Source organism: Punctularia strigosozonata (assembly GCF_000264995.1).
Source record: "Punctularia strigosozonata HHB-11173 SS5 unplaced genomic scaffold PUNSTscaffold_2, whole genome shotgun sequence".
Taxonomy (NCBI): Eukaryota; Fungi; Basidiomycota; class Agaricomycetes; order Corticiales; family Punctulariaceae; genus Punctularia; species Punctularia strigosozonata.
In genome coordinates this window covers 2820012-2846459 of record NW_006767434.1, presented here as the reverse complement: position 1 = coordinate 2846459, position 26448 = coordinate 2820012, and the positions used below count along the sequence as shown (strand labels likewise).

Sequence of the window (26448 nt, the reverse complement as noted above, 5' to 3'; positions counted from 1 at the left end):
CTTTCTGCTCGGGATGCTTCATGTGGCTTACAATTGTGGATGGTGGGGCTCGACGAACCGTTTGGTCTCCTTCTTCCGATTGTGGCGTCTCTTCGACAAAAGTCATGGAACCCGCTCGTATCGGCAACGGCCGAATGCATTCAACAGCCAACTTGGCGAGTTTCTCGGGACGTAAGAAGATACTCAGGCTGTCAGCGCTATGATAGCACACGCTGTGGCATGCAGCTCCCCTGGACCGATATCAGCAAGGTCCAGGATTAGCAACTTCTCGCCGACAGACTCGCTCTTGCGTCCGCACTTACGCCCAAGTCACCCACTCCGCACCCACCGCTTCCCCGAGGTGAAAACGACGACGACGATATGACCACCGACTCCCTTTTCGACCGGTTCACCGTCCCTCGGGTGAACCACCTGAACGGCAAATGCACCACCCTCCCTATCCTCTCCCTGAAGTCCCAATATTCGCGCAATTTCCATCTGTGCGTCTCTCCCCCTCTACGTTCTCTGCTTCTATGAGACTGATGACAGCGGTTCCGACTTCAGAGCGTGGCTCGGCTTCTTCGTAGCATTGTGAGTCCCGATCCGCCCACCCCCTGGGTCTGTGGCGGGACCAATAATGCATCCGCCACGCTGATAGCTTGTCGTGGTTCGCGTTCTCGCCTCTCATACCGGACGCCATCAAGGCCGATCTAAAGCTCACGCCCGAGCAAATTGGTGGGCAGTACAGTCCAACGCCTTGATCTTTTCACCGACGTGTTCACCACGACGCCCAGGCAATTCCAACGTGATATCGCTTTGTGCAACGCTCATCGTTCGGTTGATCGTCGGTCCCCTCGTCGACAGTGAGATGCTACGAAGTTCAGCTCGGTCATCCTGCTCACAACTATGTAGCATATGGCCCGCGCAAGGTCATGGCAGCGATCCTCGCCATTGGAGCTATACCATCTGGACTAGCGGGCACGGTCACCACCGCCTCCGGTCTCTACACCATCCGATTCTTCATCGGCAAGTAACTCCTTACCGCCCCCTTGCCTCGCTCTGACACTGTCGTGAAGGCATACTCGGCGGTACATTTGTGCCGTGCCAGGCCTGGACGACCACCTTCTTCGACAAGCGCGTCGTGGGCCGCGCGAACGCCCTCGTCGCCGGCTGGGGCAACTCGGGCGGCGGCTTCACATTCATCATCATGATCGCGCTTTACAACCGGCTCTTGGCCGATGGGCTCAGCCGGCACGCCGCCTGGCGCGCCGCGTTCGCGATCGTGCCCGTGCCCATCCTCCTCTCGGTAGCGGCCCTTACCCTCCTCATCGGCACGGACCACCCGGCAGGCAAGTGGCAAGATCGCCACGATGTGCCATGGACGCACGGCGATCAAATCAACGAAAGGGCTCCTGCGGCACTTAAGCTCGACCGTGTGGACGAGAAGGCCAGCGCCGAGCAGGACTCTGCGAACGGCTCGGCAGATGTCGCCGTCTCCGCCGCCGGGAGAGCGGCGGGAGAGGAGGGGCAGGGATACGATGCGGCGGTGACTGCGGTCGACAAAGCCGTGAACGAGCCGCTGACTGTACGTTCTGCTCGCCGAGTCTTCTCCGACCCTGTGACCTGGCTTCCCGCGCTGGCTTACTTCACGACATTTGGATACGAGCTCGCCATCGATGCCAATCTTGCTAGCGTCTTGTTCGGCTTGTACAAGAAGCAAAAGATGGGCCAGACTAAGGCCGGATATGTGAGTTCTCTCTGCATTTGTAGCACGGGCACGTGGATCCAACGGTGTCTTGTTTACGCGCAGATCGCTGGTATTTATGGTTTATTGAACATCGTTACCCGTCCTCTGGGCGGGTACTTTGGGGACATCGCATTTCGCTTTCTCGGAGTGAGTTCCATGCCTCTGCACATCACATACCCTCGTAACGAAAGCCTCAACGTAGGTGCCTGGCAAAAAACATGCCACACTCGCGTGCGGCGCTCTTCAGGGTGCTCTCTCTTTGGCACTCGGACTCTACATCGATTCTCGCTCCAACCCCTCCCGCGCGTGTTTTCCTGTCAATTGGAAATCGATGGTTCCGGACTAACGCCCCGGCACAGTGGCTGTCGTGGTCGTCCTTTTCGTCTTGATGGCGTTCTTCAATGAAGCAGCGAACGGCGCAAATTTTTCGCTCGTGCCCCATTGTAACCCCAGTGCGCATCCTTCTCCCTATCTTCGAGGCTCGGGCTGGGAACTCATGATCTCGGGCCCGCAGATAACAACGGGGTCATGGTACATGCATGACGTCTAACTTCCTTTGATCCCAACTGATGCCTTCCTATTCAGAGCGGATTCGTCGGAGCCATGGGGAACCTCGGTGGGGTAGTCTTCGCACTTATCTTCCGATTCCAGCCAGCGCCAGCCGGACGCGCATTTTGGATCTGCGGTATCATCGCGATGGTACGTCACCTTTCTTTTCTCGAAGATATGGCGTCTCGATTCCAATATAGCACTTGAAGGGCTGCAACGCGCTTCTTTCTGTCGTCAGAGTCCCACGAGTATGAACATGAAATCCGACTACCTACACGCCAACACGCGAACGATATCATGTCGCTTGTACTTGTGGTGTATACTCGAACAGATCGCGTTCATAGTGCGCGGTCACTCCATGCAGTGTCCGTGGAGTTTGAGCCAAAACATTATTCGTCCGCGTCTATCGTATCTTCCTACTGTCACCGACCCTTAGGGCCCCACCCCTTGCAGGAAGCTAAGTACTCCAGGCCATGCTTCCATTCATTCCAATCTCCGCCGGCCTAACCCATGCCTATGTTCCACTGGTTCTGATCTCGGAGCGGCGCATTTCGACTTCCCGACGGCAATTGATCTACCAACGCGGGCCTGGATATGCTCTTCGCCGTCCGCGGGGCGGACGCCATCGCTGCGGATATCCTCTGACGAATGAACTGACATTGGGAGCCTCTCATTCGCTCTCCCATGATGCCGGACTCAGAATCGTTGTCGCAGTCGTCGTCCGATTCCTCATTCGGGGACGGCAGTACGACTTCTCGGTCGACGCATTTCAGCTCTGTCACTTCAGCACTCCCGGACAGCAAGCATAACTCTGATGCAGCTTACCCGAGATCCTTTCCTACGTTGCCTATAGACGAAACACCAGATGAGTCTGCAGAGCAAGACCTCCAAACTCCTGATCGTTGGGTTCATAGAGTATGTCCTTGGCGTCTTTGTGGTCGTCCTCAGTGCGCTGACTCTGCTAGAACCCAGACCTCGTACGCTTGACGGGGAAACATCCTTTCAATTGCGAAGCGCGATTGCCCAAGCTGATCGAGGCGGTAAGTAAACGATATTACAGGGTACGATCCACTTGCCATAACTCCACGCATTTGTTATTAGGGATTTCTCACCCCCGCTCATCTCCACTTTGTCCGGAATCACGGCGCCGTCCCCCGCATAGAACGGGAGCAGTTCGGAGCCTGGACCCTGTCCATCGGCGGCCTCGTCAAGAACCCGTTGACCATAACATTGCAAGAGCTGAAGGAGAGGTTCCCAGTCGTGACGATCCCCGTGACCCTCGTCTGCGCAGGTAACCGACGGAAGGAGCAGAACGTGATCCGCCAAAGTCTTGGCTTCAGCTGGGGAGCTGCCGGAGGTACGTGGAGTGCTCAGTAGACGCAGGCAAATCGCTGATGTTCTTGCTTGGCAGTCAGCACCGCACTCTGGACGGGAGTATACCTGGCAGATGTCCTAGCTCATGTGCAGCCTGTGCGGCCAAAAGCACGGCATGTCGTCTTCGAAGGCGCCGATAACCTTCCGCAAGGTCCCTACGGAACGTCGCAGCTGCTCAGTTGGGCCACAAGTAAGGAAAGGGGAATGTTAATAGGTATCCATGGGCAGGTCATGGCGATGCCGGTGTTTGATTGGTTTCTTGACCAGCTTGGGGCATGAACGGCCAACCTTTAGAGCCAGACCACGGCTTTCCTGTCAGATGTGAGCTTTCACATGTTCCACTATGACGGGTCGGCGCTCACCGTGGACGGTATCAGTGATCGTCCCTGGACAGATAGGCGGTCGTTCCGTGAAGGTATTGATTAGCGTCCGCTCAGCGACGAACGAGCGAGTTGATGTTTGCCCTTCTCCTTAGTGGTTGAGGAAAATCGAGGTTTCTGACAATGAGTCCCAACATCACGTAAGTCCGGCCAAACCAGTTCCGCGGGGAAATCCTAGCGGCTCACGGCAATATTTCGCATCCGCAGCTACATTTCTGGGTCAGTCCAATGGTGGAGGCAGGCAAGATGACGTATTGACATCTCAGGGAGCCAGGACAATAAAGTCCTCCCAAGGCAATTGTCCCCCGATAACGCTAGAGCAGAGAGGGACTGGTGGTATGATCGAAAGTCAGTGCCTTAACAAGCATGTCTGCCAAGCTGACCAGGCGATACCTGCTTCTTTTCCCTAGATATCTCATAACGTCAGCACATCTCCTAGTGCCTCACGCGCGACAACACCATATGCTGAGACTCCCTGTGCAGAGAGCTCAACATCAACAGCGTGATAGCGAAGCCGGACCACGACGAACGATTGCATGTCTCACCGCAGCACGTCAACAACACGGAACCCGCCTCTTACCCAATCCGCGGTTATGCATATTCTGGAGGAGGGAGGCGCATAACGCGAGTGGAAGTAACCCTTGATGACGGTAAGACCTGGAAACTGGCGACCATGTTCGTGACACATCTCCTATGGTGCCAAGCGGCTGATACACTTACAGAGATTACCCTGAAGATCTCTACAGGGAGCTGGCCTACGAAGATGTCGTCTTCGGCTCACTAGACTTGACCGAACGCGATACGTCCTTGTGAGATGTTGCCCCAACCTTGAAAGAACCGTCACTTACACCCGGAGACTAGTTGTTGGTGCTTCTGGTCCCTGGACGTGCCGCTCTCGGAGTTAGCGAAGGTCTCTGTCATCCAAGTGTGCGCCATGGACGAGTCGATGAACATGCAACCGCGAGACATGTACCTCAATGCCACGTCCATGCTAAACAATTGCATGTTCAGAGTCGCGGTGATCAAGAGTATTTCGGACGACGGAGATGTCGAGCTACATTTTGAGCACCCGACGTTGGCGGGGTCGGCGTCTGGTGGATGGATGGAGGTAAAGATATATGCATGTTAAAATGGCTTTACAGGATGCTGATGATGTGAACAGCGAATCAAAGCTGCGGGTGGAGACCTCCTCAATCCCCAATTCGGGATGGCGTCCGTGCAAGTCACAGACGTACCTGACTCAGGGACCACTGCAGACGCGTTGCCTTGCATGACCAAGCCGGGGGTAAACCGGCAGATCTCCATGGCCGAACTGGCGGCTCAAGACAAGGAGCGCCCGTGGTTCGTGGTCAACGGAGAGGTGTATGACGGAACCACGTTCTTGAAGGAACACCCGGGTGGCGGCGACTCCATACTGCTCGTTGCTAGCGAGGATGCGTCGGAGGACTTCATTGCCATACATTCTGTGGAGGGCAAGGCTAAGCTCGCTGAGGTAACATTGCCAGGTTCTTGGTTCGCGAAGGCGACGCTGATGACCCGGTTCGGTAGTTTCATATCGGCACTCTCGTCAAGTCAGGAGAGACCAAAGTGGTGCGGACGACCGACGACCCTAATGGGCCGTTCTTGAACCCGAAGGTTTGGAAGGCTACCAAGCTGGCGTCTGTCGAATGGGTCAACCACGACTCCTGCCTCTTCCGCTTCTTGATGCCAGATCCCCAGCAAGACCTGGGTTTGCCGATAGGTCAACACGTGTTCCTCCGGCTCAAAGACCGCCAAACAGGCGAGACGATACAACGCGCGTATACGCCCGTCTCCAAACAGACGGCGAAGGGGAGCATCGAGTTACTTGTTAAGTGCGTGTGCTGGCTGCAAAACCCGTCAGGAATCCCATACTTATCGTTGAGATCAGATTATACTTACCATCTCCCACGGTCGTCTTTGGTGGCAAGATGAGCACCGTGCTGAACAAGATGCAAATTGGAGACGAAGTCGAGTTGAAAGGACCTCTAGGTTCGTTTACTTGGAATGGTACAGGAGAAGCGACATGGAAGGGCCAGAGACGAACGGTCCGGCAAGTGGGCATGATCTGTGGTGGGAGCGGTGAGGACATCCTCCTTTTGCCGACGAGACATAACAGACTCACTCTACGCAGGCATTACGCCGATATTGCAGGTCTTGCGCGGTATATTCGAGGATGAGACCGACGACCGGACGCAGGTCTGGTTGATCTGCAGTGTAAGCGAGCTGTTTGAATCGGCGATTGTGCTGTGACTGATCGTGACGTCCAGAACAAAACCGAGCACGATATTCTGTGTTGGCAGGAGCTGGAGGATCTGCACAATCGACATGGATCAAGCAGATTCCGCATGAGACACACGCTGAATGCACCGCCATCGGGTTGGGCGCAAAGTGTGGGCAGAATCGATGAGCATATGATGCGCGAATACTTGCCTCCGCCCTCCAATGATACGCTCATACTGGCCTGCGGCCCTAATAGTATGATCACGCAGACGATCAAGCCAGGGCTGACGAGGCTGGGCTGGGACATAGAGCGGTCATTGGTTGTATTCTGACGACGGATTGCCATGAGTTGACTTCGCAGCATGTATTCACCGATGAACATAGACGAGGCTCGTCCATGTTACGGAGAGCGAATCAGAACTGATTCAGACTAAGTAGTAAGTACACCGTCGTGGAGTCAGGCAACTGGCAAGTGCTGGCAGCGGCTCATTCGGGTCACGTGAATATTAGTTCAGGGGAGGCTTGATCGCAGGTTGGGCAGGCACACTCGGTCAGTCCTTCTCCCCGTCCGACGTCCATTTTCGATTCTCCTTGCCTGCTCTGCACATTGGTCACCTTAGTCGACCCTCGGCCTTGGGATTACTACTACTATACGGTTATTCTGCGAGACTACTGTTCAACATGGCGGCGAACAAAACAAACAAGCTGGCTTTCCTGTCGATGCCAGCCCCGGCATCTTACGTCGCTGGTCTAGGTCGAGGGTGCGTACTGACCTTCTAAACAGAAGATTCTGCTTCTGAGCTGAACGATAGCGCTTCGGGCTTTACCACTCGGTCAGATATTGGTCCTGCCCGAGAAGGTCCATCAGAGGAAACTATCGCGTGAGCTTCTTTCAGTGGCCTGCGTTGCTACAGTTCTACAGTTTTAACGGGAACCGCAGTGCTGCACGCGAGAAACGCGGTGAAGAAGATGTCGATCCTGAGCAGTTTCAAGATCCCGATAATGAATACGGGCTCTTTGCCGGCACCGTATACGAGCAGGACGACGAAGAGGCCGACCGCATATATGACGCTGTTGACAAGAACATGGATGCCCGCCGGCGCGCTCGGAGGTGCGTGGTTTGGTTAGTCGGTTTCAGGCCCTCTCTCTCAACGAGTTTCATCACCTTTTGTCGTGTGTAGAGAGGCCCGCGAGGAGGCGGAGATGGTTAAGTTCCGTGCGGAGAACCCGAAGATACAACAGCAGTTTGCAGACCTCAAGCGCGGACTGTCGGCCGTCAGCGATGCAGAGTGGGAAAGCATACCCGAGGTGGGTAACTTGACCAGGCGGAAACGACAGAAGCAAGAGCGGACCTACGTCGTCCCCGACAGCATTCTCGTCGGTGACCGGTCTAAGAATGAGTATGAAAACTCACTGGACCCAATGCAACAAGAGGTGCGTTGCTTCTGTCTTTGACTTGACTTATCGGCTGACCTTTTCGAATTAAGACCGGAGGTCTTGCTACACCCGCCGACTCTGGCACGATGACGAACTTCGTGGAGATTGGGCAAGCTCGTGACAAGATATTGTCCTTGAAGCTGGACCAGGTATGTAGCATTGATCCTTGTGCTTGCGTCCGTTTATTCAGTATGACACAGGCATCTGGCACGGCCACCAATCTTACCGGCACTTCCACGTCTATCGATCCGAAGGGCTACCTTACTTCTCTGGAGAGCGTGGTAATCAAGACCGATGCTGAGATTGGCGACATCAAACGAGCACGCATGCTCTTTGAGTCGCTCATCAAGTCAAATCCCAAGCACGCTCCAGGCTGGATCGCTGCCGCCCGACTGGAAGAGCACGCTGGCCGGATGGTCGCCGCACGGAAGTTGATTAAACAAGGATGCGATCAATGTCCGAAGAGCGAAGACGTCTGGCTCGAAGCAGCGCGATTACATGTACGTGCTCAATATTTTTCGGGCACTTTGCTTTGCTCATATGGTTCCATGCAAGAACAACGATGATGCCAAGGTCATTCTTGCTAATGCCGTGCAACATGTCGGACAGAGCGTGAAGGTCTGGATAGCCGCCGCCGATCTCGAACATGATACAAAGCTGAAGAAGCGTGTTCTTCGGAAAGGTGAGTTCACCCGCCTTGAAATCGGCAAATGCTAAGCACAGCCCAGCGCTGGAACACATCCCCAATTCCGTGCGGTTATGGAAGGAAACCGTCAATCTAGAGGACTCTATCGCCGACGCTCGTATACTCCTAGCACGCGCCGTCGAAGTTATCCCCCAATCCGTCGAGCTTTGGCTTGCTCTCGCTCGTCTCGAGACGCCGGAAAAGGCCAAGGCGGTCCTCAACAAGGCTCGCAAGGCCGTGCCTACCAGCCACGACATCTGGATCGCCGCTGGGCGTCTCCTTGAGCAAGAAGCAAGCACAAAGCCGGAATCGGACCGTCAGAAGGAGCTTGACCTCGTCGATCGGACGATCGAGGCTGGTGTACGCGAGCTTAGGCGGCACCAGGTGCTCCTCACCCGCGAGCAATGGCTTAAGGAGGCCGAACGGTGTGAGGTCGAAGGGAGCCCAAGGACATGTGAGGCTATAGTGAAGGCCACCGTGGCGATGGAAGTTGAGGAGGAAGACCGGTTGGCCACGTGGGTGGGGGATGCAGAGAGCGCCGAGTCCAGGGGAAGAATGGGCACCGCTCGCGCGATTTTGGCCTATGCTCTACGTGTGTTTCCCGACAAGAAGGACCTCTGGATGCGGGCCGCCACCCTGGAGAAAGAACACGGCACAAAGTGAGCAAACATATTTTGGGCGCACTTCCAACCTTTGACCCTGAATTGCAGGGCGTCCTTGGACGCGATTCTGTCCCGCGCTGTTCACCACTGTCCGCAAGCGGAAGTCCTCTGGCTGATGTGGGCCAAGGAGAAATGGACTAGCGAGGACGTTCCCGGCGCCCGTGGCGTGCTTGAGAGGGCGTTCATCGCCAACCCCGAAAGCGAGCAAATCTGGTTGGCTGCCGTCAAGCTTGAGGCCGAAAACGGCGAGTTGGGAGTCGCCCGCGAGCTCCTTGTTCGTGCGCGAACGGTCGCTAATACTGAACGTGTGAGTGTTCCACGTCGGTCCCTAAGGCAAACGAATGCTGATTCTCCTCTTAGATTTGGATGAAGTCGGTCGTGTTTGAACGACAGCAAGGCAACATAGAGGCCGCCGTGGAGATGCTGAGGACTGCGCTGGAGAAATTCCCAAAGTTTGCAAAGCTTTATATGATCCAAGGGCAACTCCACCAAGCTCAAAAGAACTATCCCGCCGCACGCGCGTCGTATGCGGCCGGCTTGAAGGCCTGTCCTAAAGATGTGACGCTCTGGGTCTTGGCGAGCAGGCTGGAAGAGACAGACGGGAAGAGCATCAAAGCTCGAGCGCTCCTCGAGAAGGCCCGACAAGTCAACCCTGCGAATGAGGTCTCGTGGGCAGAAGCCGTCGGCGTGGAAGAGCGGTCGGGTGGCGCGACGCAGGCCAAGGCGATGCTTGCTCGAGGTGAGCCTTCGTCTGTTCACTCGACAAACCAACCATGCACTTACCATATGCCTCAGGTCTCCAAGAATGCCCCTCATCGGGCTTGCTCTGGTCCATGTCTATTTGGCAAGAGCCGCGACCAACCAGGAAGACTCGCTCCGTTGATGCCTTGAAGAAGTCGGCGGACAACCCGCTCATCATCTGCACTGTCGCACGCCTGTTCTGGGCGGAACGCAAGATCGAGAAGGCCCGCGAGTGGTTTGGTCGGGCGGTGAAAGTTGACCCGGACCAGGGCGACCTCTGGGGCTGGTGGCTCAAGTTTGAACGCCAGCATGGAACGCAGGAGCACCGGGAAGAAGTCGTTAAACGATGCGCTGTCGCAGAACCGAGGCATGGCCCAACGTGGCAATCGATAGCTAAGGACGACCGCAACCGCGGCAAGACGATCGCGCAGATCGTGGAGCTTGTTGCTGATGCTTTGAGATAGTCGACCATACTGAGGCATGCGAGTTTGCGTTGTGCATATGTATCTATACAACGCGTATGTGTATGAGTATATATCCGGAGAAAACCATCCATCTATCGAGCGTTGCTACTAATCAGCATGCTACGTACAGCTGCCTAAGTCGAAAGCATCGAATACTTTTCACTCCCAACGCAGTTATTGCACGTGAAGACACCGAAGGGGTCCACCTACTTTTTAAATGCCAACAATCGCAAACCATCGACCATGCCAATTTGCTTCGCCGTTCCGGTCCTCGAGCTCGTTGTAATAAGAGGCTGCATATCTCTCCGCCAGAGTACAGGATACCGTCGACGCCTTCCAAAATTTGCCTAAGAGTACTGTTCTGTTGCGCCGTGAGTACAGGTTGGGTAAGATCGAAGACCGGGAAATTGGCGTGCAGGAGCGCCTTCCGCCAGCCCGGATGAGAAGACGTTTGCTTGGAGTCAGGGTCGAGGGAACTGACGGCGCCACCGGCCACGGCTTGCAAGATGACAGGGGTGGTCATGTTGGTGATATAAGCTGCAAGGGCATCGACCACGGTGTCATTAGCCAGCGTGTCCCGCATCATGAGACGATCGCCCGAGATCAAGTTGATCCCTACGGCATCGCCTCCAGCTATCGTCGGTTCCACCATGAGCGTATACGCCTCCAACCAAGTCTTGAACGAAGCGCCGTAGAGATTGACCTCGACGCCGGGTATGTCACTCAAGCGCTCGAATATTGCCAATGTTTTGTTGATATTCTCGACCGGCCCCTCAGTGAAAGGTTGGGTGTAGAGGAGCACACCTGCGGGGAATGTCTATAACATAAATAAGCAGCTAGCTTGCACAAACAAACCGCGCAACATATTAATTCGGATAGGCCGGATAAGCCATCGTCTGCGAGCTCTGCTTGCGATCTATCACCTGGTTCCCTGATCCTACGAGGAGTGCACCAACTGACGTAGTCGAGTTGGGACATCCCTCTGGGACGGAAGTCGGTGTGTGCGATGCGCTCTTTAACTGGTGGGTCCAGATGGTAAACGATCCGGGTGCTGAGGACCTGCCAAGACTGGGAGTACCCCCTGTCATGTCAAGGAACGGCGTTGATAGTATGCACGCATACTAATCATGTCCTGTCTATATCGTAAAACCACTGAGTAGGGATCATAGAATACCAAAAAGAGCAACGTACGTTTTTTATCCGTGATCGTAGATTGTATTTTGCAGCGAACGCAACCGCTTCGCTTACGTCGTGAGCTTCGGTTGCAAAAACCTCATTCGCCGGAAGGGAGCCTATAAAAGGTGCTTACAGTCATCTTATGGCTAAGAACTGTACCTTTGACCCGTATCTATCGAACAATTACCCTCAAGCGGCGCATCCGGACGGCTGTATGGCTGTAGGCATCCTTCGCCATCGTTCAACTCCCAGTTGGTGAACATCATTGCATTCGGCACCTGAGCCCGAAAGGAACCCAGATTAGCGTTGTCGAATAGGGGAAGACGCGCCTCCTCGTTCCATGATGCCTCGTAGCAAACAGAGGCATAGGGAGCTAGTGCCCGTAAACGTCCAGATATCGTGTCATTCAAGCTTTGTGTAGCATCCTGCGATGGAAAGCATTCCTGATCTGGGAGACATTACGGGATTGCACCCAGAACAGCAGATGGAAGCGCAACAATGCTAGAGAGAGCCCAGAGTGAAAGAAGGCACGCGAACATGGTCGGGTTCTGGAAGCTGATTGTTCGACGGTTCCGCACTTGTCCAGTAAAAACCTTGTACGCAGGGCACCAACACACCCAAAAGAGAGTTCGCGCCATCTATTCACCGCCGAAGCAATTTTCCAATGATGCCAAGATACACCGTAGGCAGCCTTCATGCAACTCGTGTGCTAAGATTGCTACGACTGCGAGCGTGCGAGGCGGCAACGAGTGCGATCCGAAGGATCAGAGGGGTATTCACAACTGGTAAATTTCATCGTGGCGGTCAGACATCTCCGTGACCAGCGAGTAGCCCACCTGGATTCCTACAGTTGGAGCTTCAAAGATGCATGCGAAGTGCCTCGCCAGTGCACATACTGCGTTTCGCCACGCGCAAAGCACGATGTCTAGCTAGTGAAGACAAGCTCTGACGTTCGTTCGGATACTGCTCTCTCAACCCAGTAAAAGTGTATTACAGCTTGAGTCTCGCTGAGCCATGCAGTAAGGCCGGGAATCAGGATCATCCAAGCGAGAATGGGTCAGGGTGGACTGGACAGAGAGCGAACTCAAAACCCGCGATGCTCGCGCGGATCCGGTCCCAGGTTGCTCGTCACGTGCGATTCTGTCGTAACTGCGGCAGCTTTGCGAGCACTGCCTCTGATCGTAACGTGCAGTCTGATTCACCTATAGCGGAACTAGCTGGGTGGTAGTAGGTGAATTATGATTAGGTGGGCGTTCAAGCTCGGAAATGTTGCCAACGTCCTTCAAATTCGAGGTCATGAGATCAAAGCAACGCATCCCGTGGGGAGTTCAGGCTTCAGGCGCCGAATATTTCGCTGCCAACGCAGTTGGTACAAGTAAAGACGCCAAAGGGATCCACCTGTTTTTTTATAGCCAGAAGTCGTTCATAATTCTTCTTTCCGAAAGACCTAGTTTGCCAGTCCGTCTCGCCGGTCCAGTCCTCGTTGTAGTACGCAACAGGATCTTCATCGGGATATATGATTTCGTCGATGTCCTCTAGGATCTGCTTCAGTGTATTGTTCTGTTGCGACGTGAGTATGGGCTGGGTGAGGTCGAACACGGGGAAATTTGCGTGAAGGAGCGCTTTCCTCCAACCAGGATGCGACGATGTATGCCGTGAATCAGGGTCGAGGGAGCTCATCATGCCGCCGCCCACAGCTTGGAAGATAACAGGAGTAGTCATGTTGGTGATATAGGCTGCAAGAGCGCCCACGGAGCTGCTATTCGTAAATGTGTCCCGCATGAGAAGGCGATCGCCGACGATGAGATTCACCCCAACCGCGTCGCTTCCTGCGACTGTGGGCTCGACCACCTGTGTGTATGTCTCCAACCAGGTCTTAAAGGATGCGCCCTCAAGGTTGAGTTCCACTCCGGGAATATCGTTCAAGCGCTGAAAGAGCCCCAGGGTCTCGTTGATGTCCTTCACCGAACTGTTGACGAAAGGTTGGACATAGAGGAGCAAGCCTCCTGGATATGCCTAGATGCACATCTTCAGCCATTTCCAGAGATAACAGTAGGCGGTATGGCTTACCGCCTCGGATATTCCAGCTAATCCTGCGTCTGCTAGGTCCGTCTGCATGCTTAACCACGTACTCATGAACTCGGTGTATGACGATGTAGAGTTCGCCACAAATGTAGTATGCACGGCATTCACGGCGTGAAACGCTGGCCACGCCTTCAAGACCACATCGATCGCGACCTAACGTGATGAATCAAAGCACGCTCAAGAGCATGTCCTTTAATTGCTTACTCCGAATGCCCCTCCCCCTCCGCGTAAAGCCCAGAACAGCTCCTTGTTCGTACACGCGTTCGCCGTCTTAATCGCGCCGTCCGCTGTGACGACGGTATATTGCAAAACGTCTATGTCAAGCGGTGAGTGACATTGGCCAACTTTGTCGTGAACAGCGTACTATCAACGCCCAGGCCGTACAGCCTACTCAAGGGCCCAGCACCACCTCCCAGAATAAACCCTCCGGCGGCACCGACTGTCGCGGTGAAACCTCCGATTGTAGTGACGCTGTATTGATCTGCGGCGGTCCACAGATCAAGCACTTCCATTCCCGATCCCACAAGCAGAGCGTCGACTGGTTTCGTAGACCTGGAGCATCCTGCGGGTACAAAGGACGGTATATGAGCCGCGCTTTTTAGCTGATGTGTCCAGATCGTGAAGGATCCTGGTGCTGAGGAACGGCCAAGGCTAAGAATAGATATAGATCAAAGCCATGTCGTTATCGAGGGTACTCACTAATCATGCCCGGTCTGCGTTTATTGAATTATCAGTTTCGACGAAACAGGATAGTGTAGAGCAGCATACATTCTTGATCCGCAAACGTAAGTTATATTTTGCGGCAAATTTTACGGCTGCACTGACATCCACGGTACTAGTCGCAAGCACCTCGTAAGCGGGGAGCGCCCCTGTCAGGCAGGGTAAAACTTCAGACGTGGCCCGAAACCTGCTGACGCTGCTCACCTAACGAGCAGTTTCCCACGAGAGGCGTATCACGTAGGCTGTAGGGTTGAGGACAGCCCTCACCATCGTCGACCTCCCAGTTGGTGAACATCAATGCATTGGGTTTCTGAACCCGAAAGGAACCTGAGCTGGCGTTGTGGAAGAGACGATGACAGGCATCCATGTCCCAATCGTCCCCGTAGCAGACGGATGCATACGGCGCTAGCTGCCTTAGGCGCCCAGATACGGTATCATTGAAGGTTTCTAGGGAACTGCGTGAAGGGAAGCATTCCTGTTCTGGGATACAATATGGTGCTGTGCTGAAGACGCCAGCTGCAAGCAAGATAATGAAGTAGAACACCCGAGTTGGATGAGCGGACATGGTGGAGGGATGCGGATGAGACCGATTTGTGAGTACGCAGCATCGCAGTATTAAGATAGACCGCAGCTTCCGTTTCAGGGCCATAAGAGCGCCGCCGGAGTGATCTTGTAGATGGCGTCAAGGTGCCTGAAAAGGGTGCCTTCAGACAGAGCCTGCGAGCAACTGAACGTCTAGAACGACATCGCCATTTGGGTCGCTGCTCGATCGAGGAAAGACCTCGCTATATCAGGCGAATCGTCAACACAAGACGCGCAACGAGGCCGAAATGAAGGCGGGGCAAGGTACCAACATGTCCTTCGTATTGCCGCAATACAGACCATCAGAGAATCGAAAGAGCGCTCAGCATAGGAGGAAATAGACATCCGTATGGCAGCCGCCCGGAATGCTGGTGGTGATGGGAAATGCACAAGGCGCGTCTGGATTGTGTGAATCGTGCAAGAGTTATGAATAAGCCGCTGGCACGGACGCTGCAGCCTGCCGGCGGCACAACATCCACCGTTGGGTAGTAAGCGGATATCAGCGTATATGATACCAATTAAATTGACACGTCTCGGGATACGTAGTCTACTTATATTAGGATCCAGGAACTGCAAACCTACGAGCGTTCTAACTGTTCCGATTCTCAAAGCTTGCACATCGCAGGAACACGAGCGCCTGAGGCGCTGTAGATCGTCGCGGAGTCGGCGCCTTCTGATGGATACGTCTGGGTTGTTACAGCTATACGGGTGCCATAACTGAAAGTTGGAAGCGATCGAACGAAACGCTCCCAGGACGCATCGCTGAGGATAGGAACCTCGACGAACGAGTCGACGTGCATATCTTCCACGAGTTGGGAAGCATGTGGAACGATCGCGTCCAGTGCATCACACTCCATCTTCGCAAGCTGGGCGCGACTCATGGCTCCAGTCTCTGCATACCATCCGAAGTCGCCCTTGATCACTTGGGACGCATATAGGTCGATCAAAGGGCGCGCGACACCTTCTGCAATCGCCGCCTCGTACGCCATCCGGTGTGCGATGGCCTCGACACACGGGACGCAGCGGGTCAAAGCGAGGGAAGCAAACTCGGGGCTGCGATGACCATATTGTTTCGCCAGCGCCCGTCCCTCTGCCAAAAGAGAGGTTTCGTGACGAGCAAGGAGACTATCACTATCGGCAGGCGATGGCATAGCATAACGGTCGAGGAACAGCTCATTAGCAAGGCCTACATCGGAATTGTGATCGCGGCTGTCAGGACTTATCTTCTTTCAGTGATTTACTACTCACGTATGCATAACACCAAGGTGTCTCCTTCGGCGATACTTGCTCCACGGACTTCACTCTAGTCGAGTTTCATAAGCGGCATGAAACGAGACTATTATGCCGGGCAACTCACCATCAGTGACACGATTTTGTTGTAGCCGAAAAGACCTTGAGCACCACAACGCTCCGATAGAGAGTAGAGGGTGTTGTATGTATGCGACATGATTCCAGCTTTGAAGGTGGTTGCAATCCCATGCCTGACTCGAGGATCCATCGTGTTGTCCATGAAGTACCTAACTGCGTGCTTGTGGAAGGTGTCCAGGATGTAGGCTTGCGCGATAGCAAAGAAAACGGGCAGTTGCTGTGTGCGAAAGGATATAATCGGCACGGTCTCTCCCTTACGGCCACCGATATGCCTGCGAAAACTGTAGCGATACGCGATGGATGTTGCAATACGAATGGCAGGTATCATGCATGAGCTCAGGGCCAGGGTTCCGACCCCGACGCGCCAAATCGCGAGCAGGAAATCCATATGCGGGTTGGTGACGCATTCCGTATCGCCCAATAACGCGCCTTTCGGTAGCTTCACGTGATGGAAATAGGTAACCGAATGATTGACCGGAGCGGATCCATGGCGATATGGTAAAAGCCTGGCGAAAGGGTTAAGCATACATGAGTGAGATTGCCTACGACAGCGCTCACGATGCAGTTATCCCAGGACACATGCGACGCCCATCGTTGATCTGAACCAGGAAGGGGCGTATCCCTTTGTCCTCACCATGCGCCAATAATCTTGCGAATACGACGGCGACGCAAGGACGCCCAAGAACGGGTGTAGTAGGCGGCATATATCTGGCAGTGCAAAGGTCAGTAGGATGTTTAGCTTTAGCAGTGTCGAAGCATACTTAGCATTCTGCGAAGTGGGAGAGTGCAGCTCAAAACTTCCGTCCGGTAATGATGTAGCAATGGTTCCTAGATTAAAGGCATCCAATCCATGGCCAATTTCCGTCAGGCAAAATTGGCCTCTATTAGTAAGAGGAACGACGGAAGACGTCAGGATAGGACATGCGGAAGGACCATGGAAAGCTTACATGGTTTCATACTTCAGTAAGCTCTCCGCCATGGGTCGCAAATCGGACCGTGATGGAACGTAACGGGAGAGGGTACCGAGACAGAGATTATATTGGATGGTGAGCAGTATGGCCGCTGCGGGATCTATGGAGAGTATGGGATCTTTGTGCAATGGCCAAAACTTGGGTGAACTTGTAAGAATGTCCTGGATATCAAGATCTACGCGAATAAACCGTTTAACTCGATGACCTAGGCCCTGGGACAATTTGGTTACGTACCGTGGTGTTGCGCGATGGCTGCCGCGCGAAGATACGACGATGAGGGATTGAGAGAACCAAAATCAGGACCGGAAGTGGCGAAAAGCGTGCCCCCGTCTGCTGATGGTAGCAGTGACTGAGAGGACCACATTTCGGAGACCAGCGGGACATGAAGACACCAATGTCCGAAGTTCGTCGACTTTAAATGCGGAACTTGGAGGTCCGGAGATGATGAACCGATCAGAGAAATATGGGCTCCGTTGAGATGACTTGTGTCCACAACAGCCGGAAATCTGACTTCACCGTCCGTTGAATACGCACGCTTCTTGGCAGACACGTCAGGTTGACAGAAATGTCAAGGATCGGTGCGTCAAAACCGCGGAGCAGGAAAATGAAGAAGGCTGTATCTGCCCAGTTCATGCGACGTGCGACACCAACCATTCACAACCTTCCGCTACGATTGGCTTCTCCTGAGCGAGTCGTTCAACGAGATGGGGATGCGTCGTGTATCGGATCCCGCCCATGAGCGATCTTCGCGATGACCTTCTCCGAAGCCAATACTTACGGACACCCGTAAATACCGGGTCGAGCAACAGCAGCTAATTAAGATCCACGATGGATCGGCGGACTCATGCCAACACTGTCAATCAGTTGGTCATTGGCCATTGGTTGACAGGATGTGCGCTCACACAAATAGCCAGATCCTCCCTAAGAATTTGTATATGCGCATATCTGCAATGGACAGATAGCGAACGGTGACGACGTCGGATCCCTCGCTCTCCTGAATGTCATGAGCGGCCGGCATCCCACATGTGCACGACTCCGACCGATGTAAGACCGATGTAAGGAAACTGTGCGGTCCAAGCGGGTGTCGACGAGAATGAATTAAGCTGTGTGTGTCTTGTGAAAGTGAAACAGCGTCGCGGAAGCGATGTCGAATTCATGTTCGGCGGCATCCGAATGTTGAATCGAACGCGTATACTCCCCGCCTGACTCTGAGCTATTATCCGTGCACTGCGGCTGAAATAATGTGTATTATCAGGAGGATTCATATGAGGAGTCTGTCGGCGCGATGCTGTCGCCGGATCCCGAGCGTCGAGAGCTAAATTAAATCGTAATGCGCCGAGTGACATGATGAGTAAATTGTGCGTGAATCGCTCGAGGGACATCCGTTTGGATCCTTCGTGTCTGAGTAGTGAACACTGGATAAGCCAATATCATCGATGGAGCCTCTCGGTTGCTGAGATCTGAGCGGTGCAGCAACTACCAGCCAGTGCGAGGAGTCGATGAGTGAGAACACGCGCGTCAAAGCCAAAGCGTGGGGGAACGCAGGATCGGTGAAAGCCGTGTTTCGCACGCGCAATCGTTGTGGGTGTCGCGCAACTAAACTGATCAAACAGCACATCATAACAGGTTTACAGTAATGCTGGATTCGAATGTATCAGCCCGTATTTACGAACGATATAGATGCGGAACCTGATCATCATCTATCAACACAGCACGGAAGACCATGACGACCCCAAGACCATGACGACACCATGTCTATTCTACAACCTTTGCATCCACAGCAAGCACAATCATGTCCTTGTGTCGAGATCGAGAGCACGTTCTTGATTAGGTTAAGCTTAATGCCCAGGGAAGGCGACCTGCGCCCTGACATTTCACTGGTAGACTTGACATCCGTAATCTTCGTATCCTTCCCTAGTGAAAGTGACGATGTGATCTGGAAAACTTTTGTCACCATGTTTTCATATTATAAACCTCATATAATCACATACCTCCCAACGTCCTGGTCGTGAACCCAACTTCGCAATAGCAGCTAGGAGCGTACCCCACGTCAACGCTGCAATCGGATACAACAACACCAAGATATCACGCTTACTAGTAATCTTATCATCGGAGATTGTTATCAGTTGCTCCGAAGAATGTTATGAGCAGGATGACTCACAGATCCATTTCCGCTTGAACACCTCCACTTCTTCCCGCCCACGATCCCCGCTCATCACCTCCGGGTGCTCTCTCACGAGTGCAGGCACGATTGCTTCCTCGAACTTGGCAAGGAAACGACGTCGCCATTCACGGAGAGTTCGGGCGTAATGCGGTCCAATGTTCGAGACAGAATCAACGATCAACCTCCGAGTCAAATAACGTAAATTATCAAGACTTAGGAGAATGATAAAACCAAGCTTACCTCGACTGGGATCCTTTTTGTAGAGTTTCCATGAGGTAGGTCAGCGTTGGCAGGAATCCTCCGGGGAATACTATCGCTCGATCATAAGCAAGCAGTCTTCGGTTTGCCATAAACCCCACTCACTCTGTCAAACGAACATGTAGCTCAGCCAGTGTGATAGCACGCGGAACATGGGCACTCACCCATTTCCGTATGAAGTCTATTTCTACCATGTACCGTTCGAATCGCTGTCACCGGCACAATCAAACAATGTGGTGCAAGCCTCCGCACCGGTCAACTTACCGGCTCCGGAATGGTGATACACTGCACAACGCCCACCGCACCCTCCCTTTTCATCGCCCACTCGATCTTGCCCCAGTACGTCTCAAGAAACTCCTTTCCCACCGCCTCCGCCATCTCAATGCTCACAACGCGATCGAAGACGCCCTCCCACTCCGCAGGCATCGCACGATAATCCATGAGGTGTACTCTGACCCTGTCAGACAACCCGGCAGCGGCGATTCGTTGCTCCGCGAGCGTCTGCTGCGCGGAGGAGAGCGTGAGCGTGTCGACTGTCGTACCCGGCACGGTCTGCGCGATGAGGATCGCGAGTGCGCCCCAGCCCGAACCAATCTCGAGAACGCGTTGGTTCGGCATGATGCGTGCCTTGTCAATGATGTGACGTAGCTTGCGGAGCTGCGCGGCGTATAGAGTGTCGTTTTCCAGTGAGGCAGATAAAGTTTCGGATGATTGATGAGGAAGGGAAGGGAAATCTTGGGATGCCGATGATGTGAGGCGGCGGAGGCCTTGGCCGCCGCTCCACGAACTTCGGTCTGCGCTACCGTGCTTGAGATCACCATCGAGGTCGTCGAAGATGGCGCAGGAGTACGTCATGTCTTCGGAGAGGAAGCCTAGAAGCGATCCTCATGAAGATCGAAAACTGTGAGCAGAATTGTGACACGGACCTGCGAACATGTCGTTGGAGATGTCGTAGTGAGCAGAAATGTTGGAGCGCGAATTGCCGATCGTGTTGAGGAAGCGGTAGGAGGTGATCTTTTGAGGCAGGGTGAAGAGGTAGCTGAGTTTCGTGTTGAGGCTGGCGAGGTTGGAGCGATTGTACACAAACATCTACGATCTGCATTAGGACATGCGTATATGCGCGTATGGTTCAAAAACGTACAAGGAATAACGAAACAAGATCGTCGCATTCGACGTCTCCGTACATGTATGCTTCGGCGAAGCCTATGAGAAAGGCGAGTTGATAATGATAGCAACCACGCGACAGGCGGGGAACACAGACCGAGATCGCTCATAGTGCACAAGCGAAGCCAAAACACGTCGTTGACCACACGGAGCTCGGCCTTGAGATTGGGCATGTCGTTGTCCTTCTCGGCCTGCGAGCCGGGTGCAGGGAACGTGTATATATGCGAAGTAGAGAGCACTCGAAGTTGGCCGTGAGTGATGTTCTGCATCAACCTGTGTGATACGTTGGTTAGCACGCGCGCCGCATATGAGGAATGGAGTAGCGCTGACGCGACGACGGCAGACTCTGCGAGACGAGCGGCGGGGCTCCAGGCCGTGTTGAAGGCCGTTTCGCATACGGTGCTCCAGGCATTGTCGGCGAGAGACGCCCAAGAGGATTTATGCTTGGAAGGTGTGTTGAGCAACCGCGTCGACATGGAGGAGGCAAGGACGGGGGTCCTGGACAAGTTGGGTGGTATTCACGGGCTGGCACCGCAACGTCGGAGAGCGCGATGGGCTGCGAAGATGACGCGCTGGCTAGGATCTGGTGCACCGAATCAACGGCGTCGCGAACCTGGCCCCGTCGTCACATCAACGATGCGTCCCCGCAATCGCCCGTTCAGTGGCAGTCGTGGGCACGTCCAGTATAGCACACCGATCGCCAAGTTGAGCGCATCGTCCAGAGCGACGAGCGCAAGGTGAACCGTTGTCAGACCGAGGGATCCCGAGTCCGGGAAGGTGTGCTAGTGTGCGCTGGTGAGCGCTGGCGGAATGGACTCAGCTGTATGGCGTGGGAATGCGTGATACTTGGACGGAGATGGTATCCAAGTTGCTTCCGTCTCCGCTGGGGTTACGCATAATTACATCGAACACATGCGCACTCCCCAAGATCCAGAACGATCACCGTTCAGCGTAAGTAGTAGGGAAGACTCTGAGTCTCAATGCACGACTTTGGAGGATGGAACCCGGCACGGTCACGTGATCGTCCATCTCATTCAACCGCGCGCGTGCTGCAGCCCCTGTAGTGGTCGACCCAGCACCTCATACTACCAGGCCAGCACCAAACAACTCCCTCGTTCTACTGAAAGGAACGCCGTTCTGGCTCTGACTGCCAGTACCGTTGGCTATGCCTGCGCCGAAGCAAACGGTGAGAGCCTTTGATCTTCGGCTGCTAAACATCATTGATGGACATCTTTCATTACGCCTCGTAGACCCACTCGCAGCTGTACGCTAGTGACTCGGATAGCGAACTATATCGACAACAGTCCCACGCACGCCTACAGCGAAAGCCTCGTCAACGGAAGGGCCCCACAGCTCGCCGACGGTCTACCTCCAACGATGACGGGGATCTGAACGAAGAGGCAGATGTCAGCCGACTCGAGTCGGACGTTGACGAAGAGACGAGCGGGGATGAATTGGATGTCTTGGATCAGACCTCTCACTCGTCGGTCTCCATCGCTCCTGTGATGGCCTCCGAGACTTCAGTCGCCGCTCGCAATATCGCACCCTCGCGGGCCAAGGCAACGCGACCACCCTCTCCTCCGGCATCTCACTCTGAAGAAGAGTCTCCCAGTGGCTCAGACGAAGACTCGGAGATCTTTCACGACCTGTCTACATCTTCCCAGGAAGAAGATGAGCTAGCTGAAGGAGACTCCATCCTTGACGACGACGACAGCCGAGAATTCTCTGGAGACATGTACTCAGACGTCGACTCGGACTCTGCCTCTAACCCTGGCGATTCCAGCTTCCAACCTGAATCCAGCGACTCCGAGTCGGAGGAATCGGTGAAGAAGGGTCATTTGACCCTGGACAGCGACTCGGCTAGGGAAAGCGACGGCGATGATGTGGAAGCGCAGAGGGAGGAAGCTGAGGAACTAGCCCGAGCTGCGATCATTTCCCGCAAGGAGGCCCTCGCCATAGCATTCGGTGAAGATCGATGGACCTGTCACGACGTGAAGACAGTCATTGCCGTCGTTGAGGTCTTCCGCGCGATTCTCAACACAGCTGGGAAAGTGCAGGTACGCTTCCGCAGCGATTATTTTCGAGTTCAACGGCGTTGACGTTTTCACCATCTCCGTATTCCCAGGAGCGTCGGATACGCAAGACGGATCTCATAATGGAACAGTTGAGCGACAACAGGACTGCATTTCTGAAGCCCGATCGGCGGCATATCCTTGAGGATAACGATGTTCGGGACGCTGTCAAACTATACGTTGCTCTTAGCAAGCATGCTGATGCACAGATTCGAAAGAAAGCGGGTACTCTCGAGGGTACCGCTGGCTTTGTCTCCTTGAAGGACCTTCTCCAAGAGCTTGACAAATGATGATCTCCTTCCTCTGAATAAACGTTTCGATTGAATATCCTCGATGCTCTGCGAAAGCTCTGTTGTGATTATGCCGCCCATCGCTTTCCTATTTGTACTTGATATCACCCCATCAATGCTGAAACTCGGTTGCATCATCGCCCTACAATATCCCTGTGTGTACTGTGCCTTTACTTCACGCCATTGCGGACCCAGGCCTCGCATGACGTCATGACGAACTTCAGTCAGGGGATACATGACCAGTAGTGGAGCTTTGCCAATGTAGAGTTCAGCGTACTTAGTACAAGAATACCGGTCCGTCCTGTTCGCTGCTCGCACACCATCAACGTAAATCAACCATGACTCATAAACCGGAGATGCAACCAGAGAGTAATCAGCAGTCTCTTCGTCGAGGTACGCTCACTCAGGAAACTCTTCGACAATCGCGTTGACATGTTCCTAGATGACCCTGCTGCTGCGCTAGAAAATGCTGCGGCCCACAATAACACAGAAGAGCGCATACCAAGCGTATCACACGACCAGACCAATCACTCGGACGAGAATGCCCCTCGGCGTGACAACAACAAAGCCTGGGGAGGCGAGTGGAACGGCGGCCAGATGGATCCAGTCGATTGGGAACGCCGACAAATCATCCAGGAGACGGTCCAGGTGTCAGAGCCTCCTTCGAATCTGTTGAAGCCAGGGTTGACGACAAGAGTCAAGGGTATGTGCTCTGCCCGTCCCGTCCCTCGCAGCGCCTGATCCTTTGATCGTGTGCAGGCTCCGTGGAGAAGGCCGTGGGGAAGGCTGTCGGTAATGCGTCTTTAGTCCAACGCGGTGAACGGCTGAAGGTACGTTGGCTTGGTTCGCTGCGAGTCATAGGTGTCCTGACACTGCGCCTGTCAGACCGGAAGTATGAGTACAGACTCTTCGACTATAGATTGAACTAGCCATTCTGTAATAATACCTACATTGTTTCGCCTGTACCCATGGACAATGGCGTAACACTGGTATATATTGTGTAATATTGGGGATGAGCCAACGCGTCGCATACTTGTCTGAGACTCGAGAAATTCCTGACGCGGGACCTCCCGTGCTCTCGCGTGGGCCGTGTACTTCTTGCTGCTATCCTCACAATGCGCAGCCTTTGCATCACAAACTCGCGGCGCGTCCCTGAACGTCCGGCATGAAAGCGTACGCGCCGACGGACCTCGATGTCCTGGCCGCTATCGTGTTGGGATGGATGGTCTATCAGGTGCTCAGAACGGTCTGGAGACAGCATTTTAGACGAGCACTTGACCTGACAACGTGGTCGAAAGATACTATCCGGGTTCGGGGTTGTGCGCCGGCTTTTCCTTGCGCTCTGTACTGAGTTCTGGGCAGGTGGAAAGGATTTTGTGTTATCCCATCAAAAGTGCTCGAGGGATAGATCTTCAGGAGGCTGAACTCGGGGCTACTGGCTTGCAGGTGCGTAAACGAACCCTGTCCATCTTAAGTGCGGCCCGTGAACTGCTAGTAGTACGATCGACAATGGGCTATCCTGGACAAAAAGACGCTCAGAGGCGTAACCGGTGCCAACACGCCACAGGTCAGACGATCGCCCCATGTAGAGTACAAGATGACTGAACGACAAGCTTCTCCTGTAGACCGTTCTTGTTCAACCCTCTATCAACAGAACCCGCAGAACACTTGAGGTGTGCATCCCATCCCGGCCAGACCTCCCATCCTTCTCGGTCCCACTTGCACCACCTGCATCGACCAGCGCAGGTTGGGCGAAGGTCCGTGTCAACAAACCAGATAGAACGTCCGCCGGAGAGGGTTATGATGCTCTTATTCCCAGCGAAGAGGCTAACGACATCTTGAGCCAATTCTTTGAGCGCGACTGTATTCTCGTTATGAAAGGACCGGAAATGCGCCTAAGTCTTGCGGACCCAGATGGCACGGGAAGCGAGCAGCTGCAATGGCAAGACAAGCACCACTGTAGGGCTGGTTGTCCCCTTCTTACAAAGGGCGTGATCTGACGACATTTTTTCCAGTCCTGATCACATCTGTCGAATCGTGCCGTGACGTTCTCGGGCGAACATTGGCCATTGCGCGAAACGCGGATCCGACGCAAAGGCCGGGCGGGTTTGATGTTGACCGCTGGGGCACCGAACAGGACGAAAAGCTGTTTATGGAACGTTTCCGGCCGAATATCGTTGTCTCCGGAGTAACCAAGCCATTCGCGGAAGATGCGTGGGCCAAGGTCTCCGTCGGGGGTGTTACCATGACGGTGGTATCCCGCTGTATGCGACTCTGGTGTTTCATATGTCCGTGAGCTAACTCCTCAACCCAGGCGACCGGTGTATATTCACAACCGCTGATCTTGCCTCCGGAGAATATGACAAAGCGGTGCCTCTGAAGGTGTGCTTGAACTTTGGTCAATTTAGTCAGCCTTTGATGGTCGTCATACAACCAGGTCATGCAGCCGTACCGACGAGTGGACTCAGGAGTAAGTGAACCACGCAACTATCGCGGCATTTTAACGTATGTGTTCTCTAGTCGAAATACTCACCTTGCTTTGGGGTATATGCCAAGATGGACAATGACTGTATGCTCGATGGCGTTCAAGTGCATAAATCTTTGCTGACATCTCCGACCAGATCCTCGAACTATCCGCGTGCAAGATGTTGTGGAGGTGCTAAGGGAGGGTAAACACACTATCGTTGCCCCGCCATTCTATGTGGGAGGCTGACTCCAGTAGTAAACGTTCTCGGCCTCCGACTCAAAAGTTCGAGGTTCACTCAGCGTGTGGGGGCAGCTGGCATCGTCATTGCTCAGAACCATGTTCACCAGTGACTGCCAATAAATAACATCGAAGAGGCAGGTCCCTGTGGCTTCCCGGAAGCGTCAGGAACCTCTGGTGATCTGAAGGCGTCCGACTTTCCTCAACCTCGGTGACTTCAGTGGTGAAGGGGCTACCGATTCTAGCGTAGAGGCCGTTCCATCCGATCGCGCCTTTCCACAGCCATCATGCCTCGTAACAGTTACGTCCGGCTTCTTCGTGTGCTCCTGTTGTGGAGCCGTAACTACCGGTGGACTCGCGAGCTGCCCGCGCTCTGCAACATCGACAAGGCAGCGGGCGGGTTGATTCTTTTCCTCCTTCGATGATACGGAACTAGAGCTGGGGTCAAGGATGCCTCGCTTAGTGGCCGACTTTCGGCTTAGCGATTCGTTGAGGGTTAACCGTTGATAACTTTGTTCCCACCCGCACTGTCTGGAGCATGCGGTTACTCGGACGTCTTGTTCTTCAAGATGCGCGCCGCAGCTACAGCGGCCGTGTTGGCCTTTACTGGAGTTGCTGGATTTTGTAGACATCTA

At 54.1% G+C, this 26448-nt stretch overlaps 8 protein-coding genes across 8 annotated transcripts; 5 read left to right on the top strand and 3 right to left on the bottom strand.

Annotated features, from left to right (window-relative positions):
• Nucleotides 1-360: 360 nt before the first annotated feature.
• Nucleotides 361-2995, top strand: PUNSTDRAFT_118655 (nitrate transporter; the record flags this gene model as incomplete). Its single annotated transcript, XM_007380564.1, has 13 exons — nucleotides 361-479; nucleotides 544-570; nucleotides 638-714; nucleotides 774-842; nucleotides 892-1005; nucleotides 1056-1726; nucleotides 1790-1873; nucleotides 1929-2028; nucleotides 2086-2178; nucleotides 2241-2257; nucleotides 2312-2425; nucleotides 2485-2670; nucleotides 2729-2995. The coding sequence occupies 12 exons, from the start codon at nucleotides 361-363 to the stop codon at nucleotides 2527-2529; spliced, it is 1530 nt and encodes a 509-aa protein (XP_007380626.1). The 3' UTR covers nucleotides 2530-2670; nucleotides 2729-2995.
• PUNSTDRAFT_98106 (nitrate reductase) lies at nucleotides 2963-6602 on the top strand (the record flags this gene model as incomplete). Its single annotated transcript, XM_007380563.1, has 17 exons — nucleotides 2963-3190; nucleotides 3241-3315; nucleotides 3377-3632; nucleotides 3687-3863; nucleotides 3917-3970; nucleotides 4027-4064; nucleotides 4125-4173; nucleotides 4296-4377; nucleotides 4440-4451; nucleotides 4513-4704; nucleotides 4752-4838; nucleotides 4891-5137; nucleotides 5192-5521; nucleotides 5578-5882; nucleotides 5939-6129; nucleotides 6182-6264; nucleotides 6318-6602. The coding sequence occupies 17 exons, from the start codon at nucleotides 2963-2965 to the stop codon at nucleotides 6600-6602; spliced, it is 2691 nt and encodes an 896-aa protein (XP_007380625.1).
• A 245-nt stretch (nucleotides 6603-6847) lies between these two features.
• On the top strand, nucleotides 6848-10731 carry PUNSTDRAFT_118653 (uncharacterized protein). Its single transcript, XM_007380562.1, has 11 exons — nucleotides 6848-7031; nucleotides 7083-7151; nucleotides 7211-7381; nucleotides 7452-7704; nucleotides 7758-7856; nucleotides 7908-8207; nucleotides 8263-8389; nucleotides 8436-9051; nucleotides 9103-9361; nucleotides 9415-9793; nucleotides 9850-10731. Exons 1-11 carry the CDS (start codon nucleotides 6952-6954, stop codon nucleotides 10257-10259), a joined length of 2763 nt encoding a protein of 920 aa, XP_007380624.1. The 5' UTR covers nucleotides 6848-6951; the 3' UTR covers nucleotides 10260-10731.
• Nucleotides 10732-12770: 2039 nt separating this feature from the next.
• PUNSTDRAFT_131279 (FAD-binding domain-containing protein) lies at nucleotides 12771-14805 on the bottom strand (the record flags this gene model as incomplete). Its single annotated transcript, XM_007380561.1, has 7 exons — nucleotides 12771-13451; nucleotides 13506-13673; nucleotides 13725-13834; nucleotides 13885-14171; nucleotides 14220-14233; nucleotides 14289-14389; nucleotides 14445-14805. 7 exons carry the CDS (start codon nucleotides 14803-14805, stop codon nucleotides 12771-12773), a joined length of 1722 nt encoding a protein of 573 aa, XP_007380623.1.
• Nucleotides 14806-15427: 622 nt separating this feature from the next.
• PUNSTDRAFT_131278 (uncharacterized protein) lies at nucleotides 15428-17525 on the bottom strand (the record flags this gene model as incomplete). The annotated part of the gene is made up of 7 exons (XM_007380560.1): nucleotides 15428-16008; nucleotides 16071-16125; nucleotides 16180-16696; nucleotides 16749-16898; nucleotides 16952-17071; nucleotides 17138-17336; nucleotides 17396-17525. 7 exons carry the CDS (start codon nucleotides 17523-17525, stop codon nucleotides 15428-15430), a joined length of 1752 nt encoding a protein of 583 aa, XP_007380622.1.
• A 1510-nt stretch (nucleotides 17526-19035) lies between these two features.
• On the bottom strand, nucleotides 19036-21016 carry PUNSTDRAFT_61549 (CFS1-like protein; the record flags this gene model as incomplete). Its single annotated transcript, XM_007380559.1, has 9 exons — nucleotides 19036-19097; nucleotides 19153-19193; nucleotides 19319-19507; nucleotides 19566-19635; nucleotides 19744-19792; nucleotides 19848-20455; nucleotides 20510-20672; nucleotides 20725-20786; nucleotides 20845-21016. 9 exons carry the CDS (start codon nucleotides 21014-21016, stop codon nucleotides 19036-19038), a joined length of 1416 nt encoding a protein of 471 aa, XP_007380621.1.
• Nucleotides 21017-21912: 896 nt separating this feature from the next.
• PUNSTDRAFT_131276 (uncharacterized protein) lies at nucleotides 21913-23109 on the top strand (the record flags this gene model as incomplete). Its single annotated transcript, XM_007380558.1, has 3 exons — nucleotides 21913-21933; nucleotides 21998-22804; nucleotides 22873-23109. 3 exons carry the CDS (start codon nucleotides 21913-21915, stop codon nucleotides 23107-23109), a joined length of 1065 nt encoding a protein of 354 aa, XP_007380620.1.
• Nucleotides 23110-24261: 1152 nt separating this feature from the next.
• PUNSTDRAFT_50216 (uncharacterized protein) lies at nucleotides 24262-26053 on the top strand. The gene is made up of 9 exons (XM_007380557.1): nucleotides 24262-24418; nucleotides 24472-24555; nucleotides 24608-24676; nucleotides 24735-25068; nucleotides 25125-25373; nucleotides 25424-25491; nucleotides 25547-25579; nucleotides 25630-25678; nucleotides 25731-26053. The coding sequence occupies exons 1-9, from the start codon at nucleotides 24275-24277 to the stop codon at nucleotides 25820-25822; spliced, it is 1122 nt and encodes a 373-aa protein (XP_007380619.1). The 5' UTR covers nucleotides 24262-24274; the 3' UTR covers nucleotides 25823-26053.
• The last annotated feature ends 395 nt before the right edge of the window (nucleotides 26054-26448 follow it).

What these genes read in the sequence shown, in the direction of transcription:
- PUNSTDRAFT_118653 (XM_007380562.1), top strand. Translation starts at nt 6,952, where the DNA reads ATGGCGGCGAACAAAACAAACAAGCTGGCTTTCCTGTCGATGCCAGCC. An exon ending in TGGACCCAATGCAACAAGAG is followed by an intron (nt 7,705 to 7,757) that starts GTGCGTTGCTTC and finishes TTTCGAATTAAG; the next exon opens with ACCGGAGGTCTTGCTACACC. An exon ending in TCGAAGCAGCGCGATTACAT is followed by an intron (nt 8,208 to 8,262) that starts GTACGTGCTCAA and finishes GTTCCATGCAAG; the next exon opens with AACAACGATGATGCCAAGGT.
- PUNSTDRAFT_50216 (XM_007380557.1), top strand. Translation starts at nt 24,275, where the DNA reads ATGAAAGCGTACGCGCCGACGGACCTCGATGTCCTGGCCGCTATCGTG. An exon ending in TCGGGGCTACTGGCTTGCAG is followed by an intron (nt 24,556 to 24,607) that starts GTGCGTAAACGA and finishes AACTGCTAGTAG; the next exon opens with TACGATCGACAATGGGCTAT. An exon ending in ATGGCAAGACAAGCACCACT is followed by an intron (nt 25,069 to 25,124) that starts GTAGGGCTGGTT and finishes CATTTTTTCCAG; the next exon opens with TCCTGATCACATCTGTCGAA.